Source organism: Acipenser ruthenus, chromosome 20, assembly GCF_902713425.1.
Source record: "Acipenser ruthenus chromosome 20, fAciRut3.2 maternal haplotype, whole genome shotgun sequence".
NCBI classification, from domain to species: Eukaryota; Metazoa; Chordata; class Actinopteri; order Acipenseriformes; family Acipenseridae; genus Acipenser; species Acipenser ruthenus.
The window spans coordinates 24,574,953-24,594,881 of NC_081208.1; the positions used below are offsets into that span (position 1 = coordinate 24,574,953).

Below are 19,929 nucleotides of genomic sequence, written 5' to 3' on the forward strand. Positions count from 1 at the left end.
AGCGGTCACCTCATGTCCACTACTTATCACATCTATTGAAAACGGCATCATACTGTATTCACATCTCTTCTTATGCTGATTAGCACAGTATTACATATTTGAAGTACAACGTGACAGATTTACTACTTTTTTGCTCAAGTGCAAAACTTTGCAACACGTGATTCTGAAAGGAATGAAAACAAAAGAGTTGCAAGACTTCAAATAATTAACCCAAAATGATGATAAAAACGGGCTGTCAAGTTGTTGCTTGTCACTTTTGTATTATTTTTACTAAAAGTCCTTAGAATACTGGAAGTTGATATTCAGCCATTATATCTTGTATACAATTCACAAGATTTCTTTCCAGCAAGCAGGGTCTTTTTCCATAGTATAACCTAACTAGGGTGCTCATTTAGGGTGCCTTTTTGCACTGACCACATCATTCTGTCTGTCCTAACCAAATTTCTATCCTTCTGTAGATATTTTGGATTGCATTTGGGGTATAATCTGATAAGATGTTGATTTTATATAAAGGACTGTATTATGTATGTGTGCTATTTTTTTGTAGTATCCATAACCTTTTAGTAGTTTCACTTTTATAAAAGATACAGTCAGAACTATGGTTAGGGTTTTTTTCCTGGATAGAACACCCACTATAAATCACTGGGGGATTAACGATAAAATAAAGGTTAAACTCAGTACAGAAAACAAAATCATGATTTTTAGTTTCTATCTACAATTGTCCAACATAACACAATTTTATCTGTGTGTGTGTGTGTGTGTGTGTGTGTGTGTGTACGTGTGTATGGGTGTAAATGGCTTGGTACTACTGCTGTGAGGGAAAAATACAAATTTACAGAAGGATACAGTAAATATTCCAAAATATCACTACAGGTTACATGGGAACTGTTATTCTGAAGGATATTCAGAGTTAGAGTTAAGTCTTGTTCATACCAACTTTAACAGCTAGTGTCTCACCGATTTGGCGAAGTACATACGTGTTAGGGCTAAGGCTGTATTTACCTGGTTTGAATCTGGACAGGGAAATACCAAGTGAACTGAGGTCTGGTGAAGCCATAATTACAAACAGGTAGGTTGACTGTTACCCATCATAGCCTGGATGTACCAATTCACAGTACAGCACATTCATGTATTATCTGTCTTGATGTTACAGTGATCCCGATTGCTGTTGTGCCCTCATACAACACAATGTTCATTTGAAATGCTTTAGTTCATGAAAATAAAGCTATAGTATAGAAAAGTTATAAACTATGTTTGGTATTTTATAAACAGCTTAAATTACCTCATACTAAACATAGACAAACAAAACAGCAAGCCTTTACAGCAAGCGTTTATGTGAATTACAAGGTCCCTCTACCCTTTAAAAAGAAAACTAAATCTGGTGTAGTTCTGTTCCTTAAAAGGAAGTCAGCGAGCTGAGCTAAGGCGCTGCGTAGAAAGTCATGAATAAACATCATATTGCTGCTCTGCACACACATATCATACATCACAAGACACTATCAAATGGAGGAGAACTATGAAAAGGCAGGAGAATTATCCAGCCACGTAATACAAAAGCATGGTTTTATTTATTTATTGTTGGGGGAGGGTGTATTGAACCCTGAAAAAGTATTCCTCTATGGACCAGGACCCTTTGACCTTACTGGTTTTTAGCTAAATTAATTGCCGATGTGGAGAGCTAACTGAATGCCCATCGCTTTGTAAGGAGTGCTAATCAAACCATTAAAATACATTTTAAATCTTATCTTTATTAATGTGTTTATTAATACAGTTCCTCATTTGAGTGTGCTGTGAATCTTCTAGTTAACTTTTTTAGGTTAATTAAAGATATGTAAATATTTCAAATACAGTTCTAAAGGTAACCTGCTACATCCTGGTACCTGTGCAGTAGGTCACATGGTCTGACTGCAGCTAGACCATTACAGCAAGTCATTACACATGAAGGGATTTAAGTACCAGAAAGTAGTGACTACTTTTCATGTGCAGCATTTCTTTCAGATATCTGCATATTCCACCAAGTAAAGAACCAAAAGATCTTAAACAGAATTAAAAGGGGACGAGTGATAACATTGCTAGTGCTAAGAAAGGTCATGCATTTTAAAACGTAGGTTGTTATCTTTCAAATTTGAGGACTCCATCTGCTTTATAGCATAGAGTGGTCTGGTATAGTATAGTATGTATATAGTTTATTTTTAAGGCGTGCACAAAATACCATTAATCATCATATTAAAACAGCATTTGAAGCAATTTCCTCTTTCAACCTTTTACAATTAGGCCTAGTTAGTGTTAGAAAATGCAGACAAAGTCTAGACATGAATTAGCAAGACTTTAAATACTTGAGTGAATTTCTGATCAGACTGGAGTCTCACTAATAAAGCAACCAGGGTGGGAAGTCAAAATGGGATGGAAATGTGGAAATGAGGTAGAGAGAGCATCTCTTTTCACAATATTAATCAAAGAGGAATGTTAATAGATTGTGTGTGTGTGTGCGTGGGTGGTGTGTGTGTGTGTGTGTGTGTGTGTGTGTGTGCGTGTGTGTGTGCGTGCGTGGTGTGTGCGTGTGATAAGATATACCTACTGGGACAGGAGGTAAGTTGTGTTGTGGTGCAGCAGTGGTTCTTTGATCATTTTTAATGACCATGCTTTAATGTGGGTCTGCAACTCCCACACACTCCCTGCAGGAGTCATTTCATTCCTTCAGTTATAGGATTAGTATGCGGCAAAAAACCTTCGCTATTTCACTGCACTCTGAACATACATTATCTCTCTTTGTCGGCATCATTACCTGTTCAGAAGAGGATATCAGCTTACTATTTGGGGGGAAACGAAGAGGGGATGTGCATTTTTTCAGCTCCAGGTCTGTGTCAAATATTTAGAAAGCTTGAAGCTTTAACAGATTGTTTAATAAAATAAGATTACATTTTCTTTAGGCTGGTCAACATAGATTTGAGGGTAGAATGTATGAATCTGTAGTTCTGGAAAGCTGGAATGTTGTGTGGAATGCTGTGTGGCTTACTGCAATAGATTGGAATGGGAAATGGGTGTAAACAATAAGGCCTAGTTGTTAAAGCTAAGGGACTGGGAGGAAGGCTATGTGGCCCGGTGTTTAGAGCAAAAGGACTGGGTAGCAGTGTGTCCCAATACTTGTGCCCCCACCACTGTCCTGAAACAGGAGTCAGTACAATTGTATTTAAACCAATAAAATAAAACACAGACCCAATGTCTCCAGAGACACCCCTTAAGTATTTTCATTATTTTGAATGCGATTAGGGAGACAGGCTGGAATCATGTGAAAATACGGACGTTATGTTAATATTATTCAAAGTTATTTCTGCAGAGAGAACCAGATCTTGCTGAGTAAGGCAGAAAATAAGAGCCATCAATGAAAAAAGTATAGGGCTCAATTTCCAGAACTGTTCCTTATCAAAAAGAACTCAAATGAGTTCTAGCACTAATACAGAATATGCTATACTGTAACTCCAGTATTGCCTCTTTTACATTGGGAGCGGTTTGTAATTGTCTTTCTTCTCGATCTCTTTGTGCTGGTTTTCCATAGAAATGCAATCACTGGTCAAGACTACTTCCCTTAGATGGTCTGGACCCAAACAATAAAAATGGGAAAAAGAACAAAGTACACTGGAGGAACAGTATCCAAAACAAAATATTTTGAATGTAAACCACGCATATTATAATAAGACTAACAACGTGGTAAAAGCACTTTTTTTCTGTCTCCTTCACTTTGAACTCAAATACCTGCAATTAGGTGCAATTTCAGAAGAACAGAAGTCCCTTTATGTGAGGGTGCTATCCAGCCAGGGTGCTGGCATTCTATGCAGCACAGCAGCACTAAAAGCCGCTCACTATCTGCTGTTGGAAAGGGATGACACAACTCTTTATGAAGCATGCAGCAATGATTGCTGGGCTGGTGCTGGTGGGGAACATTCTGCTGGCTTTGATCTTGTCTACCAGCTACATATTAGCTGCACTCAAAGCAGGTACCCCAAGTCCTGATGAATCAAGTCTAAGTAAAGGTTTAAGTTCAAGACCTAAAAAACTTGGGGCTTTAGCAGTTCAGAAATCTGGAATCATAAGTAATCATTACTTACAACACAAGACCCCCTCCCCCATCCCCTACCACCATTTTCCAGGTCAGAACTTACATAGATGTCCTGTTCCAGACTCTCCTGTGTGCTCCGCAAGGTTCGGTTCTCCTGGTCATTCTCCTTCAGTCTGCAGGCATACTCCTGTTAACAGAGCAAGTGGAAAAAAAGATTATTATACACAGCTATATAGGATAAAAAACGGAAAACAAAATGAATCAACTGAAAAACATTGAGGACAGTGTTATATTAACATGAGGTAAAAAAAGAAAAAAAGCTAGATGATTTTAAGAGATTCTTTTTTATCACAAGACATTTTCTTCAGGCTGGGTCAACAGGAAGTTGCTGTGGCCTACTGGTTAGAGCCTCGAAGTAAAATGTCTGGACTAGTTGGAGCTACACCTCTGGAATGTAGTGTGGTCTAAAGGTGTTCAGGGACTGGGAGTGGCTGTGTGGCCTTTAAGTAAGAGAAGAGGGACTGGAAAACAATGTTGTCTAATGGTTAAAACTAAAGGACTGGAAGGCAGCATGGTTACAAAGTGATTGAGTAATGTTTCGTTTCTATAACACCAATCACATTATTGTTTTTTGTTTTTTACATGAAAAAGAGTGTATCTCACAATTACACAAGGTAAACCATGTCAGGTAAGAGCCATAAGGTTTTAGGTATGTGAAAGATGAGTTTCTTCCTCATTTATGAATTTCCTGGACTGGGAAACAGAGCTTTATCTTTCGTGGGGATCTAAACTGCTTATGTTGGGGTTTTTTTTAACAGTAGATTTTTTAAAGGTCAGTGAACAGGATATAGTTATTAATCCCAGTACATTTTCTGGGTTTTTTTTGTATTCTTCTAACTGCTAATATCTTTTAATGACTAGCCGCACCACTGTTCCATTCAGACAGAAAAGTAGTTACTGAAGAATAAAGGTAAAATTGATTAATATCGTTTTCAGAACTTCAAGAAATGACAGCTTAATGCTCAGAGATGTTATCTTGAACCTGCCGGTCGATGGATTAAATATTCTATATTCAATTAAAGGGTATATAGCTTCAAATTACATTTTAATGAGTTCTACTGTAGCAATATTGAGATGTAATACTTTTTCTCTATAAAAATTCTCTACCTAGCCTTGAGCTTTATTAGAAAACACATGTGGCTTAGGCATTGTCTGTGCTGAGTTTCAGATTCTAAGCATGGAAGACTTTGTTGGCCCTACTTGCTATATGCTACACCACAGAGCACGTGGGACCAATCAAGTCACAGTAGAACATGCTATTTCTGCAACACTGTAATGTACAATGCAAGATGTATCACATAGGGTCATACAAAGAGACATATATATATATAGAAACATTATTACAGTACTCAATATTGCAAGAATGGAACACATATGTTTATCATGTTTCCAAATACTGTATTTTGATTTTTTTTTTTTTTGGCCTAACTGTCCAATTTTCTGTAAAGTGGCACAACTAAATTGCCTGTTCAGTAGAAGTAAAGGTTTGTGGAGATTACATGTTTATGCTGTAAAACAGAAAAAAATGGTTATTGGTTATAAATAAGTACATTCAATCTGATTTAGATTAGATGTGTATAACAACTTGTAATTAACTGATTATTAAAAATAGTAATAATAATAATAATTTAAAAGCCCCCCAAATATAACCTCTCATTGTCGTAAATTTAGCAACAGCTTTTATTTTGTAAATAAGATGTTACAGTATGCAATGCTACATTAAAATAATAATAAATAACCAATTTCAATGACAAAACAAAGTTAATTTAATGCTAAGCCCCACACTTGTTAGTTTGTCATTTATGCAATACATTTTTTTCAATATTTATATTATCAAAAACCGCTGTCCAGCATTGTGCTATAGGGCTGCTTTTCTTGTTGTGTTTTTGTGGTCCAGTCAGCAGAGGGACAGGCTAATCGATGCTGAGCCTAATCAGTCAGCTTAACGCTAATACCTCAGACAGGTTCGTATCATTATCACATCAGGTTCCACGTGTTTTTGGGTGACATATAAAAGGCAAAACATTAAAACCAATCTTGTAAAAAGATGCCATAAGTCTTAACAGGCTTTTCCGAAAAGGGAGCTTTTCTCTGGCAGAAAAAACACACAAAAAAAAAGAACTCCAAATTGCTTCGGTGGCTCAGTCCTGTAATTGGGTGCTGCAAGGCAGATGGCTGGGTTTCTCTCAACAGCTTTGTTGTGGTGACTATTTCACCAACCATGCTTCACACCACAGGTTTTATTAACACAAGTGTTTGTTTACACTAACTCCACACAATCTATAAATGCCTTTTCACAAACTTTTTTACTGCCTGTTTGTCGTGCATTAAAAATGGGAAGCTTGCCCCCCCCCCCCCCCGGGGTGCAAGCTCAATCCCAGCCTAGTCCAGCTGTTTTGTAAATACTGTAGGCATTTGTGTCTGAGCGAGCTTCATGCGTCCTGTAGTTACAGCACTTAAGAGAAGTGCTTTGGTCTTTCATTTTTTAAGAGATCGATTGACTGACTGGTTGGTGTTACCTCCAGCTCTCTCTCCAGGCTGTTAACTCTCTGCTCAGATCCCGTCTCCAGCTCTTCCAGGGTTTGGATCAGAACCTGGTTCTGTTCACTCAGGTCTCGCACATATGACTGCAGCACCCCAATCTTTAGCTAAGGGGAGAGACAGAAAGAGGGCCAGTTATAATACAACATAACACAATACAGCTTTTTTGATAAGCTGTTTGTAGGGTTGGGGTTGTTGTGATTAATAATAATCTAACAGCGGTAGAACTCAATATATAATATAATAGAGAGAGAACTCAATATATGTGAACCAAATTCAATTAACTTTTTAGCTAGAGATAAAGCATTAGGGGAAATTAAAAACGCATGCAATAAATGAAGCAACATTTATCTGGATTAAATTAACACACCATTGAGAATGTGTTTATTGAAGCAAAATAAATATTGCTCTGCATTTAGGTTCGTTGCAGGGAATTTATTCCCAAAAGGATTTTTCCCCAGCTAAAATGCAAATTAAATTGGGCTCTTGTGATCCTTATGCTGCGTTTACACTGCCACCTCGGACCTAAGCCAACTGATCGCGGAGATTCTTACCATTTTTCACGTAGCGTTTACACTGCGGTTGTGTCCTGAGCCGGCTTAGGTCCGAATGCAGGCGCATACCATCTAAATTACAATACGTGCTGTCATGACGACCACTGAAGGGATGACGAGTTTTACCCTCCCCAAACCACAAAGGCGCAAGAGGCAGAGTGGTATTACAAACAAACAATAGTGTTTCATCGTAAAAAATATATACTTATCTTGCAGTCTACGAGAAAAATGGTTATTCATTTACACAGTGTTTGAAAACAACATAGCGTTTCCTGACCCATTTGTTATGTGAAGGACTTCACATTGAGTAAGATTATCTCACCTTGTATACATACATAACTGTATGATGCATGTCCTTTATTTTGAGTTAAAATAGGCTGAGCAGCCACAGGAATACCGGAGAAAACAACATTTACTATAATTGCAGTTAATAAATTAGATTTTTTCAAATTAGCCTCGTTACAAATACTACTACTGCAAATGAATAATAATAATAATAATAATAATAATAATAATAATAATAATAATAATAAGTACGCCATCTAAATTGTTTGAAACATTTTGTTCCTTTTTTAAATAACAAAATGACAAGGACCGCAAATTATTAAAACAACCTTTATTTAAAACTTAGAACATAACATGTAAAACGCAATTGTGTAACAGATCAACTATAATCAAAACGTGCAGAGAGGGGGTTGCACAGATCTTTCGCCAGACCTGCCGCTATTTCTCGGATGTTTTTATTTTGTGTTTCCGCTTCGAATGCACTCTGGATTTGAGTTTCGACCCACAACGCTATGACAGCTCTGCTTTCTTGTTCTGCCCAATTCATGCCGCAGTAGTCAGAAACAAACAAACAAACAAAAAAATATTCTGTGTTTTTAAGCTAATCATGGGTACAATCAAAATATTATTTAAATAACAATAAAAACAAACAATAAAAAGAGGGTGTGTTAAAGCATGTTTGAAACTAAACCAATAACTAAGTGGTTTACAATAAAATAACTGATTAAAACACAATCCAGGATAGTTTCTGTATAAAATTATGCGTGAGCCGTCCTAATGTCGGGTGAGCTTACACTTCCTTTCAGACGGATGTAAGCTGGCGCTGAGCCACGTCTTTAGTTGGCCGTTTTTAGGACAGCTGTGAGTAGGCCATGTGCGTTTACATTGCAGAAAAAAGACCTGAAAAAAGACCTAAAAACGGCCAGTGTAAAAGCACCATTAGTAACCTTAAGAAGACTTTACCACCAAGACCAGAAGCCACACTCCAGTGTTTCAGTGTAGCACCAGTCTTAGCTCGGGCTTATCCGCACAGACAGACGGGGAGAGATGAGTAGAGATCTGCCTGTCTGATCTCTCAAGCTTCCCACTTCAGAAAGAACTCTCTGTGACAGCCCACCCCACTGTTCCCCTGCAGCCATACCGCTTACCAACTTAGATTGTGATCTAGTCAGATCTCAGAAGCTTGCCTTATAAAAAGTATGAAAAATACCACTGGGACACCATTCTAATCACCTTACCTTAAAAGACCACAGCACTGCCAGCAATAGCAACACAATGGATTTGGAAAATGGAGTTGGACATATTGGTCTTGATACAGTAACATGGTGATACAGTGGGTTACCAGCATTGTGCATTCTACGAATGTCCCATTGTAACAGCCCTTGTTCTGTCCTTGCATTACAGAACCACAATATTGCCATTTTAATGCCTTCCCATTGGAAATCATTAGGTAAGGGTTAGCTGAAAAACATAGCTGAAAGTCTGAAGTGGTCTGAACTTGGATGGGGTATTTCAAAAGGTAGCAATAGTTCTCTCTTCCCTTCAAGCCAGAACTCAATTTTTGAGCATTAAGGGGACATCCCTATTTCAGATACTACCTTTTCTATTCGAAGAGTCTCCAACCTTTGCCAGTTCTCTCCTTTGATTCCCAAGTAAAGCCCGGAAATCAAGCCACTTTTATCTGTGGATCTGTCTGTTTAGAATATCTTCAGTATCTCCATAGAGAAGACGGTGAGAGGTTTGAAAATGCATCAGCCTGTCTGATATCTGTAGCCTCCCAGTTCTCTGCTCTCTCTTTGTGACAGCCACACAGACTAGCTGGGAGAAACTCAGGACAGGGCTGTCAGAAAATACACAGCCATATCCGGCACTGCACTGGCACAGCAAATTGTTCCTCAATTTACATCACTGCTAGTAATAACAATAAAAACTGTATTAGTCTTGCTTAGCAGCTGATTTGCTATGGCACCTTTGGTGATGGCTTGCTTACAAGCGAATCCCTTTGTAACGCAGAGAGCTGTGTGTTGGTTAATAAAAGTAGAAGAAAAAAATACAGTGTATCTTTCTTGGATTGGAGACAGGTAATAAACTATGCCTTTCTAGATTAAAAAAATACAAGGGATGAACATGGCTTATTCATGGTTGAATATTACTTCAAAATTATAACAGTACAATACAGAACTGTATTACAGTACACAAGTAATCAGGAAAGAGCAAACCACTAGAAGAACTGGAGAATTTAAAATTTGAAAATAAACCAGCCCATAAGTTAGTTCCTTAAAAGGGAGCTAAACACATAAAACAATGCTTAGCTTTCTTAACAACATTAATGGTCGTTTGGTTCTTCAATGTTGTTATTTCAGGATATGAAAACATTGCAGATACAATGATATAAATGTATGCATGCTGGTACTATTGCACTCGCCACTTTTAAGTTGGTTTTGAGGTGGCTTAGCTCTTGACAGATTTTATTTTGTGGTGTAAACGCAGCTGTCCTAGATTCAGTCGTCTCAAGTGTCCTGCTCCAGAGGATGATAATGAAAAGAATGCAAGATATGTTATTTAAACAGCTGTAGCAACACGTGGAGGCGCGTAACGCTCTCTTTTTCGGAACCCCGCTACTTACTCTAAGCCGGGAACATGAGACCAGAATGACCCAGCCAGCGCTTTTGGTGACCGCTAATAATAGGCCATTTTTGTTTTATTCTTGGGTTTTTTTGAAGCATTTGAACATAATGTTGCAGAGCTACGATGACTTTAGTTTGTATTTCTGTGATGCTGTGCTTTGTAATTCAGTTATTTGCAACAGTGTTAAAAACAGTTTTCTAAGGGGGAAAAACAAAGTGGATTTTAACTAGCTGCAAGAAATTAATAACCATATGATGGGTATGTTGTTTATTTCAGGTTTAAGATGAATATTACAAACGCTAGCGACTAGTATTGTTTTATATATGCATGTAAAATAAATGGGAGTACACAAGTGGAGAAATAAACTTTTATTCCTGAACTAATATCTGCACTTCAGTAACATATACTGGTAGAAATGTGTACTGCATGGTTCAGACTTTTTCTAGGCCCTCAAGTTGTAGCTAAATAAGGGCACATGTTAAACTATAAAAATGGCTCAAATGATAAGAATCTTTTAATCTAATCCACCCTAAGACAGCTCAGGTCGGAGTTTTAAGTGTAAACGCACTAATGGTTTGCTCATTGGATTAAGTTTGAACTACAATACTTTTCATCCATAGTCTGGTCTTTGAAATATCTACATATTCCAAACTGAAGTATAAAATACGTATAAATATTTTCTACATTTTCCACAATATACAGTAGTTCTAGTAAGATGTACAGTAAGGAACCTTGGTTAACACTTCTTTAACTAAGAGCTGCACCAGGTAAGTGACTACCCTGTATCCTGTAAAAAATTCTATGAGCACTTTAAACTTACACATTTATATCCTCCTTTAAGCATCGAATGAGAATGGAAAGGAAAAAAAGTAGTAATATTCAAGCAATAAAGCTTGATTTACACCTCTTCCCCTTTTTTTCCTTTCCTTTTTTATTTGAACACTTAGCTAGGATCGTATAACTGTATATTAGACACAAATGAAATCAGGTCTTCTGCACATTAAGGCTGTGTTGCAACCCCCCCATCCCTCCTCTGGAAGCCAAGGGCAGAGTTCCATTCATTTTCAGGCCCATTTCCTCCTATGATTAGGCGATCAATCAATCCTAGCCCTCAATCTCATCAAGCAGTCCGGATTATCTCCCCATCTCTCTCGCTCCCTCACATACACACCAGCACATTAACATCAGATCAAGTATCACCGTGCACTGTCTGCAACACTGCCCGCCACAGACCTACCTTTCTTTTTTTCCTTTGTAAAATTTGGTGAATTTAGTTATTCTGTTTTGTATGTGTAAAATTATATATATATATATATATATATATATATATATATATATATATATATAATAACACAATCGGTGGCAATGGGAGTGTGTCCCCAAGTCTGGAGGGAACACTCTTTCTCTTAGGGTTAAGACAGCATGTCTGCCAGCAGAAAATGGTTCTGCAAGTCAAGCTCTTATATAGCTCAGGAAGCCCAAAAGAAATAAAAAAAAAGTTAATTGCTTCCTTTCCCCTCCTTCCATTGTCTTTGTTGTTATAATTACATTGCACATGATGAATTATAAAACACTCAATCAAATAGGCTTATATATAATAATAATAATAATAATAATAATAATAATAATAATAATTATTATTATTATTATTATTATTATTATTATTATTATTATTATTATTATTATTATTATTATCATTATTTTTTTATTATTATTTTTATTATCATTGTTATTATGTATAGTAGAGGTTCAATCAGCAACCAATTGTCTAGTATATTATCATAAAGGTAACAATATTCAATGCCTCGAGAGAACTTTATTATTTGTAAACAGTTGACTATTCAAGAAAGCCTTCAAATAACTCACAGCATGCAGGTGCTAGTAATATAGTAGTCTATACAGTAACTATTCAATACTCAATAGAGCTACACTTAAATTCAATGACAAAGCAGCTGGGGCAGTGGCACTGGAAACTTCTATATACAAACATATCACATGCTATCAGAATCATGCCAGAATATAATCACCCACGCACACATAAAAATGTACAGTAAGTGCGTCTTTCGTAAATACAGACACCTGCATACATTGCAGGTTCAATCTCAATAGGTGCTAAAGAAAGTTCTTACCTGTCCTTCACTAGATGTAGTGTGACATATGTGGGGGATAATACAATCTGGCCCGGTAAATTAGTAAAAAATTATCGCCCTCGTGGCTGCTGGAGATCCTAACAGAAATAAATTCTTGGGCGTTTCTAACCCAAATCTGAACTGCCAGCATCGCTGTGAGTTTTTGTACTTTTCATCATGTACTATTGAATGGACATACTCCATTAGTGTAAGTATTGTGACTAGCATTTCCAGCCCGGGAACCGAAAACCCAGGGAACCGGACGATTTTTTAGCCCCATCAGCCCGGGTTTGGCATAGGTATAAAACCGGGGCTGACGGGTTTAACGGAAGTTTAAAATAAAACCTCATACTCACATGCACTGCGACCTCTTGTGTACTTCCATGTATTTATTCATTCAGCATGAAGATTTAAGCGGGAATGTTCACTTATTGTACTGTCGGCAAAGCCTAAAATAATAATGAGCGCTCCAACTCTGACCGTGCCTTCAGTGCAGCTGGGGCATTCTGCACATGTTTACGATCACGCTTGGGCGATCAGTGAATTCGGAGTTTGTTGAATTGGCGATTTGGGTTTTAGTATGCGAGTCAAATAAGAGGATTAAAATATAAAAGCCAAAGATTTCAGGAGTTCAGTGATCTAATAGATTAACAAAGTAAAACAACAGTGTGACAGGACGAGGCGTGCACCTGCAAGGGAATGTGACACACGCACCGTGCTGCAAGCACATCACGCAATAAGCGGCAGTTGTTTCGCGAGCAGCCTGGTGCGAGAGAGAAGCGCCGTCAGAAAAGCTTAGAGTGAGAGACTGCATGAAGCACGCTTAACTGTTGTTTTTTTTATTTATTTACTTTTGTTTCTGTATTGCTGACTTTTCCCCATTGCCCATATACCTATGAGGGATTTTAGACCAAGCCTGGGCAGAACAGCCAAGACTTCCCAAACAGCAGCATCTCTAATTCACACCCACATAAATCACATTTCCAAGTTCCTGATCTGTTGTCTGTTAAAGTTCACAGCGAGTCTACACTAAGTGCTTGATTGGCCCCCTCTATATAAAGGCCACTCAATGCTATTAAGAGATTTTCGTCTATAAAAACCCAGTCATTGTGGCTCTAACGGGTGGGACCTGCTTTACAATATGGAGCGTGCACCTTTTCTCTTGCCTTGTTTACGCTTCCGAATTGACAAGTAAACTGCCTCATATAAAACACATGAACTCCATTAAAAGCGCCCTGCTTAGCCCTGCTCACCCTCTTTAAAACAGCACACAAAGCATACATACTCCAGGCGCGAACAGAGGAAACACACACACAAAGGGACAAATCTCTTCCAAATACCTATAGAAGAGACTGAATGTCAATCAATACTAGAACCGCAAGCTTAAGTCAAGTCAGATGAACATTTCTGGAAATCAGTGTTATGAAAACGTAATGGAATGATTACTTGAAACTACCAATTACAAATGATAAAAATATGTACGAAGGCATTAAAAAAACAGCAGCTAGTTTTATCTTAGAATTTATGATTAATGTTAAATTTTTTGTTCTTTCCAATAAATAAATTGTCTGTAGTCTACACGCTCATTCCAGCTCAAGTGGACAACATTCTGGGGAGGGGTTTGCTGCTGGATGATGATACATACACTACTAGGTACGGTTCAAAAAAGATTTTCCCCCGTGTAGGAGATGACCTAGGAAAATAACTATTTTAAAAGCACATTTCAAATGCTTTCAAACTAAAATATTTAACTGACAGAAGTTATTGATGTAGGAAGGCTGAGCAACACCTGTTGGTCCATTTAAGCTGGAACAACAAGTTCCATGTCAGTTCAATGAACGGTTATGAATAATATAAGAAAAGCATTCAGAATAAATGCAAGAATCATTCTGAATGGTAACATCAACAGTATGTTGAATAACTTCAAAAATGATCAAGTTATTCATTTATAAGACTTCATTAGCCCAACCAACACGCTAGAAATATTGATTAGGTATCCACCTGGATTCCAATACTCAATGACTTCATTACAATTGGATGAACGGTCATAAGAAAACATATCTTAAAAAAAACAAAACGGTACAGACACTATATCCTTGTTGCCAGGGATAAGTAAACCCTGCAAGGGATAACAAGCATTGCTAAAAACAGCTAGGCTTCAGAAAAAGCTTAACAAAGGAAATTCCTTTGTTTTTTAATGTCAAAACAGATATTTTAGAGAGGTTACAGTAGGCTACTTTCACCTGAACAGCAGCCAAAAGTAACATTTCTGAAAGATGTAAAGATATTCAATAAAGGTCTTTTAATGGGGGGAAAAAAAACGCAAAAAGCTTTCTGATGTAAAGAAACAAACTTTTAACAACATTGATCAAACTGTCTATGCTTTCATTACAGTACAATACCTTTTAGCAGCATGCACCAGACTAAGAGAAATTAACTCTTTTGACGAGCAGATTTAAAAACCTGCCCTTGTCAGGGTGTGCTCAGACTGACTGCTTTCCACAGTCACTGACGACTATTCAAATCAGCCAAGACAAGCACCGTTACATGAAATAAAATGCATACTGTGCATACACAGCATCATTTATAACAGTAGGTAGGCTATTTAACATCAAGTAGCTATTGTGGCAGGGCAGCGGCCCTGCAATTGTAAAAATGTTTGTTTTATGGCAGGCACAAGATGAAAAGTCTCCCTGCCAAGCTAATGGTTTTTGTTTAATTTAATTGTTTAATTGATTTAATTGTATTGTTTTTAATTATTAATTGGTTATTGTTTTGGCATTTGGCCTTGTTATTTTAAATTGAGGTCAGTTGCCAAGTATAAAAGGAGAGCAGCCAGTCTGCTGTGTGCAGAGCCCAACTGTGTGTCATTGCTTGGAAAAGGTACTGTGTAAAAGTAAACCCACATTTGGTTTATGTGTGTTTGTTTAAAAGTGGTGGTATGTTTTGTATGTCAGGTAAACAGCTTAGCTGTCCTGCATGTTAGTCAGGGACCTGCATATGTTTAGTAAGCGCTTGGAAGAACTAGGTCTTTGTTTGTTTGTGTATTGTAATAAAAGTGTGCAAAGAAAGCGCTAAAAAATCTAATTAAGTTTCTGGGTCACGTTTTTATAGGGGCACAAACCCGAAATAAGGCTGTCTTGTTCACACTATGTACTGTTGCTAAGAGCTAAACAAAAAAAAACACCAAAAAATTACCAATCCCATATAACACCCTGAAATGAAAACTAATTACACATTTAAATATGGCACAGACACATCAGTTGAGTGAAAGTTTAGACATCTGTCATAACAAGGTCAATAGGGTGTAGAGGTTACTATGGGCAGCAAGATGGTAACAATTCAACATGCAAGATACAGAATCTCCTTGTGACCCAAGATGGTAGCGCAATAATCTTGTTTAATATACACAGAGTAACAATTCTTCCATTCTTAGAAACCCACAATGCTATTCTATAACTTGAATCACCCCATAACTAAAGCTCAAATATAGTACCCTAAAAAACGAATAAAATAAAACTAACCACATGAATACTTTAACACTAAAAATAATACATTTGCAAAGTGAAGACCAGAACAAGTCCTATACTTTTTTAGGGAAACAGGCCTGTGGAAACGTTTTCTTTAAATAAATGCTACATTGCATCAAAGAGACTTGCTGTGATGCCAGCTCCTGACTCACCTTCAGTGTTTCCTCTCTACCGTCACCCGATTGGTCGAGTCGTCGAAGCCGATCCTGGTACAGGTCCTGGAACTCGCCCAGGAGTTTCTGCACTTCTGCGGGGCGCTGTGTACCCCTGGGGTATCTGCCATCCCCCGCACTTAATCTGTAATCTGTGGGCAGAGCAGCATCTTAGACTACTGTACTCTAGAGAGCAATACTGAAGTATACAGAAAATGATTCACCGGATATTTTTCTATCAAGTTTAAGAATATGTAAAAAGCACCTTTTTAATATCGTCAATTTGGCCAGTCAAAATAATCTCAGTCCAAATCTAATCTCCATGCTGCTAAATGTACACAGTGAAACTGTGAATTTAACAATCAGAAACTGACTTATTTGTTATTTATAGCCCCAAATTCCATAGTTCACTTGATTTAGTCATGGAAGACTGAAATAAATAGAATCCTCCTCCTTGACCAGCTTCATATAAATGACCAGGTCACCATTAAGAAAACAGTCTGAAGTTCACCCTATTAGGAACAGTTCTCGTTTAATACCATTTTACCCAATAGTGGTATGTATAGAGAAGTTAGTAATATTCCACTGTAAAACAATAATAATATCGTCGCAGTGGGAAAACACTGATGCCTTTTTCCTCTCAGAAACATCTCACATACTAGAGATTCTTTGCACAGTAACAAATTTTTAGGTGCAGCAGTTTCTTTCGTTTTTTTGTGTTTAACGTTTTTTAAATGAACGGGGTCCCAGAGGTGAAAGCTGCCAGTGTCCTCGGCAAGGACGTTTGCAATGCACCACTCAGACAGACAGGTGGACAGCAGATAGGTAGGCCGATACCAGTTCAGTTCAGGATTTCACAGGGAGGGTGTTATTTGTTTTTCTTTACTTATTTTATTAGTAAAGCTTTCTTTAAGCATATCTTGTCTCGAGGCACAGAGGCAGCTTTGACCTACAGTACGATGCTCCCGATAGGACTAAAGCTGTCCACTTATTTTATCTATGATGTGCAAGTTTTTTTTTTCTTATCTCAATCCTGACCAAGTAATATTCCGGATTAGAATTAATCCACTGCTGTGAGTTTAACTCACTGTCTTCCTAATCTTAGTTAAGATTTACTGGACCCATTCAATCTCACTAATACTGAGAGCTCTCCAATGAATGTCCAGGATCTTATACACTATAAATCCAAGAACTATAGTTTTTCCAATTAACACAGCACTGAAAGATATGTTTTTAACTCCTTGTTGTATCTCATATGTGCACGCCAATTTAAAAAAAAATGCAACACATCATTTAAGAGAATGACAATTATTGCATGAATCCTATAAACATAAAAACATTGATAACCGGGTAGAAAGAGGAGATCCACAAGGAGTTTGGGTAATTTTACATTGGGAGAGTATACGTGCCAATCTGTGTAAATATAGTTGTTTTTGATTTAAACAAGATGCCAACAAAGCTGTACCCCACGGTATCTCTGATACAGATAGTAGTGAGTCACAGGAGGGTATAGTTATCAAGGTAACACAAAGGGTTTGATATGAAAACTGACAGAACAGCTACAAAGCGACTCAGGTTTAATTGTTACTTAGCGGTTTTATTTCCTTTTCATATTTCACAAATAATGAGCGAATTGAATTTTAGAGTAAAAACCTGAATTCACTTTTAGTTAAAATAACCAACTAACTAAATAAAAGAAAGTACATGCGCTTGCTTTTTCTTTATACATTAGCATTAGATTGTGCAAATGTTTACTCTGCACCTATCTCTTTGTAGCTGGAAGTTCACTGCAGTATTTTAAGCTTGTCCAAGGACTCTGATTGACTCCCACTGGATGTTCTCTCCACCTGTTCAATAAGTACAAGAGCAAAGAGCACAAGTAGGCTGTAGAGATGTTATACTTAAGTTTCTAAGACACCTTTTATTTGGCGAACCTTTATGAATTGAATTGCACACGAAGTATGTTGCGCTTACAAAAACTCTGAGCGAGTGAATATAGTGAAAATATATTTTGAAAATATATAGAATATATAAATGCACTATTTTACAGTATAGAATCATATCTGCTGTACACTTCCATTTGCTATGTATTTTGAAAGAGACTGTCCTGCTGCAGTAAACATTTAATTGGTACTAGTTGAATAAACTTTTCAGTTTGCTTGCCTTACTTTCTGGAATTGTGTTTCTTTTTCACTTCCGGCTATATCTTCACTTCAGCAGCGCCTTCTGGGTAAGTTTTAACAGTACGTTTTACTGTTTGTTTCGATGATTCAAAAGATGTTCTCCCCTCGCCTGATTGGCAGTTCGTGGGAGACTTTTAGAAATCATCAGCATGGGAGATAAGTTCAATTTTTCGGTTTGTTTTACAGTCAATTTGATTTTGCTTCAAATTGCTTCTACTTATTTGCGTGATACCAAGGGTAATTCTTAAAATTATTAAATTGTAATCTGTAAATTTCACTCATGAAAGTACAGCGCGCTCGTTTCGAGTAACCAGAGCTACCAGTACAGTAGTAAATTAATTATTGACAATTGCTGCGCAAACGGTTTGGACAACTGTGAATTTAACATCTGCATCTTTAGGAGGAATCTAAGCACCTTCTCTATGTGATTTGCTTTAAAAGAAAGTTTTTTTGAAAAAACCACTCCTTTTTTGCATGCATTACTATTACATCAAGAGACTGCAGCACGAAATATAACGAGTTATTTAAAAATGTGTTTTGTTTCGTTTTGTTTTTTTTTGTTTGTTTGTTTGTTTTTTTACCTGTTGCACCGACGCTGCTCATAGTGTCGCTCTGTCCAGTTGCTCGTTCTTTTGACCTGATCTCAACTTGTCTATGCCAGGTCGCTAATCCCTCCGTAAACCCCGCTCTGGACATTTTATCAATGTTACCACCTCTGCTCTAGACTCAACCCGCTCGGGGAGCTCCATCTCCCGCTCCAACCACCTGCACAATTTAGGCCACACCTCTGTTACAAAGAAGGAACAATGATTCCTCCAATCATAATTAAGGATCGCCGAGTAAATTAAACCACTGACCAATCTGAAGCAGCGTTTTTCCAAATGGGCGGGTGCTGTCCAGATAGAGCGTCAGTGGAACGCACTGATTACCATGGAAACGCCAGTTTTCAGGGAGACAATCTGACTGTTGGTTTTAGTAGGCGTGTTATATCCTGATTCCAAGTTCCAGCGCTCCAGTTTCAATGATTGACAACACAGGTGTGTGTTAATAGCCAATCCGCACAAGCAGAGCGAGGTTTGGCAGGTGCAAGTGAGGTAACGGAAACTGCTGCTTGCAGAGAAATACACAAACTGGCTTTCAAGCAAAGCCGTTGAATATAAGACTTGAGCAGAACACATTTTAAAAACCCTTCTGTATATTATCCAGTAATATAGCATCATTTTCATCAGCAGAAACATGTTTAATTAAATAGTACTGTCTTGAAATAGAAGATCTCAGTCTGTCTTTGTTTAAAATAAATTCCACTGTCACAGTTTGCATGAATGTATTAATGTTGCTTCATGCAGCCATTTTAACTCAGCAGGCCCAGAATGAGCTTGTGTAGGGAAACATAAGGAGATGCCTAGTGAAAGCTGCATGATTGCTATATTACTAGATTATTGACTTGAAAATTACCTTCCTGTTTATTATGAGTGTATTTGTTTACTCCCCTGGTGTAGCACAGCTATCATGACGTGATGCATATGAGAGTCTGACACTGGTTACTCACAATATTCCAAAGCAATATGATTTGTATTAAAGCCATCGTGCATGATATATTTTATTTATAGCAAACTCATTATTTCTTGCATAATCTTTATAAATTTCAAATCTAACAGTGTTAGGTGGATGTTTACTGTCTGTAGGTCTCTGTAGTAATAACTAGCAGAGATACTGAATCTTGTGAGGGTGTTGTCAGGTTGCTGGGATACTGCCCTCAGCACACCTTCTAAATGTCAGCTCTTCATTTTTCTATAGCCTTCACAAAGGC

The 19,929-nt window shown here is 37.5% G+C and overlaps 1 protein-coding gene across 1 annotated transcript in view; it reads right to left on the reverse strand.

Annotated features, from left to right (window-relative positions):
* Positions 1 to 18,918, reverse strand: part of LOC117425858 (myosin-11) — a 129,027-nt gene extending 110,109 nt beyond the window's left edge. Inside the window, exons 1-4 of the mRNA XM_058993719.1 lie at positions 18,701 to 18,918; positions 15,937 to 16,088; positions 6,637 to 6,765; positions 4,161 to 4,244 (exon numbers count right to left, since the gene is read on the reverse strand). Coding sequence (XP_058849702.1) covers positions 4,161 to 4,244; positions 6,637 to 6,765; positions 15,937 to 16,088; positions 18,701 to 18,815 — 480 coding nt within the window. The 5' untranslated portion in view covers positions 18,816 to 18,918. The remainder of the gene's footprint in view (positions 1 to 4,160; positions 4,245 to 6,636; positions 6,766 to 15,936; positions 16,089 to 18,700) is intronic.
* Positions 18,919 to 19,929: the final 1,011 nt, after the last annotated feature.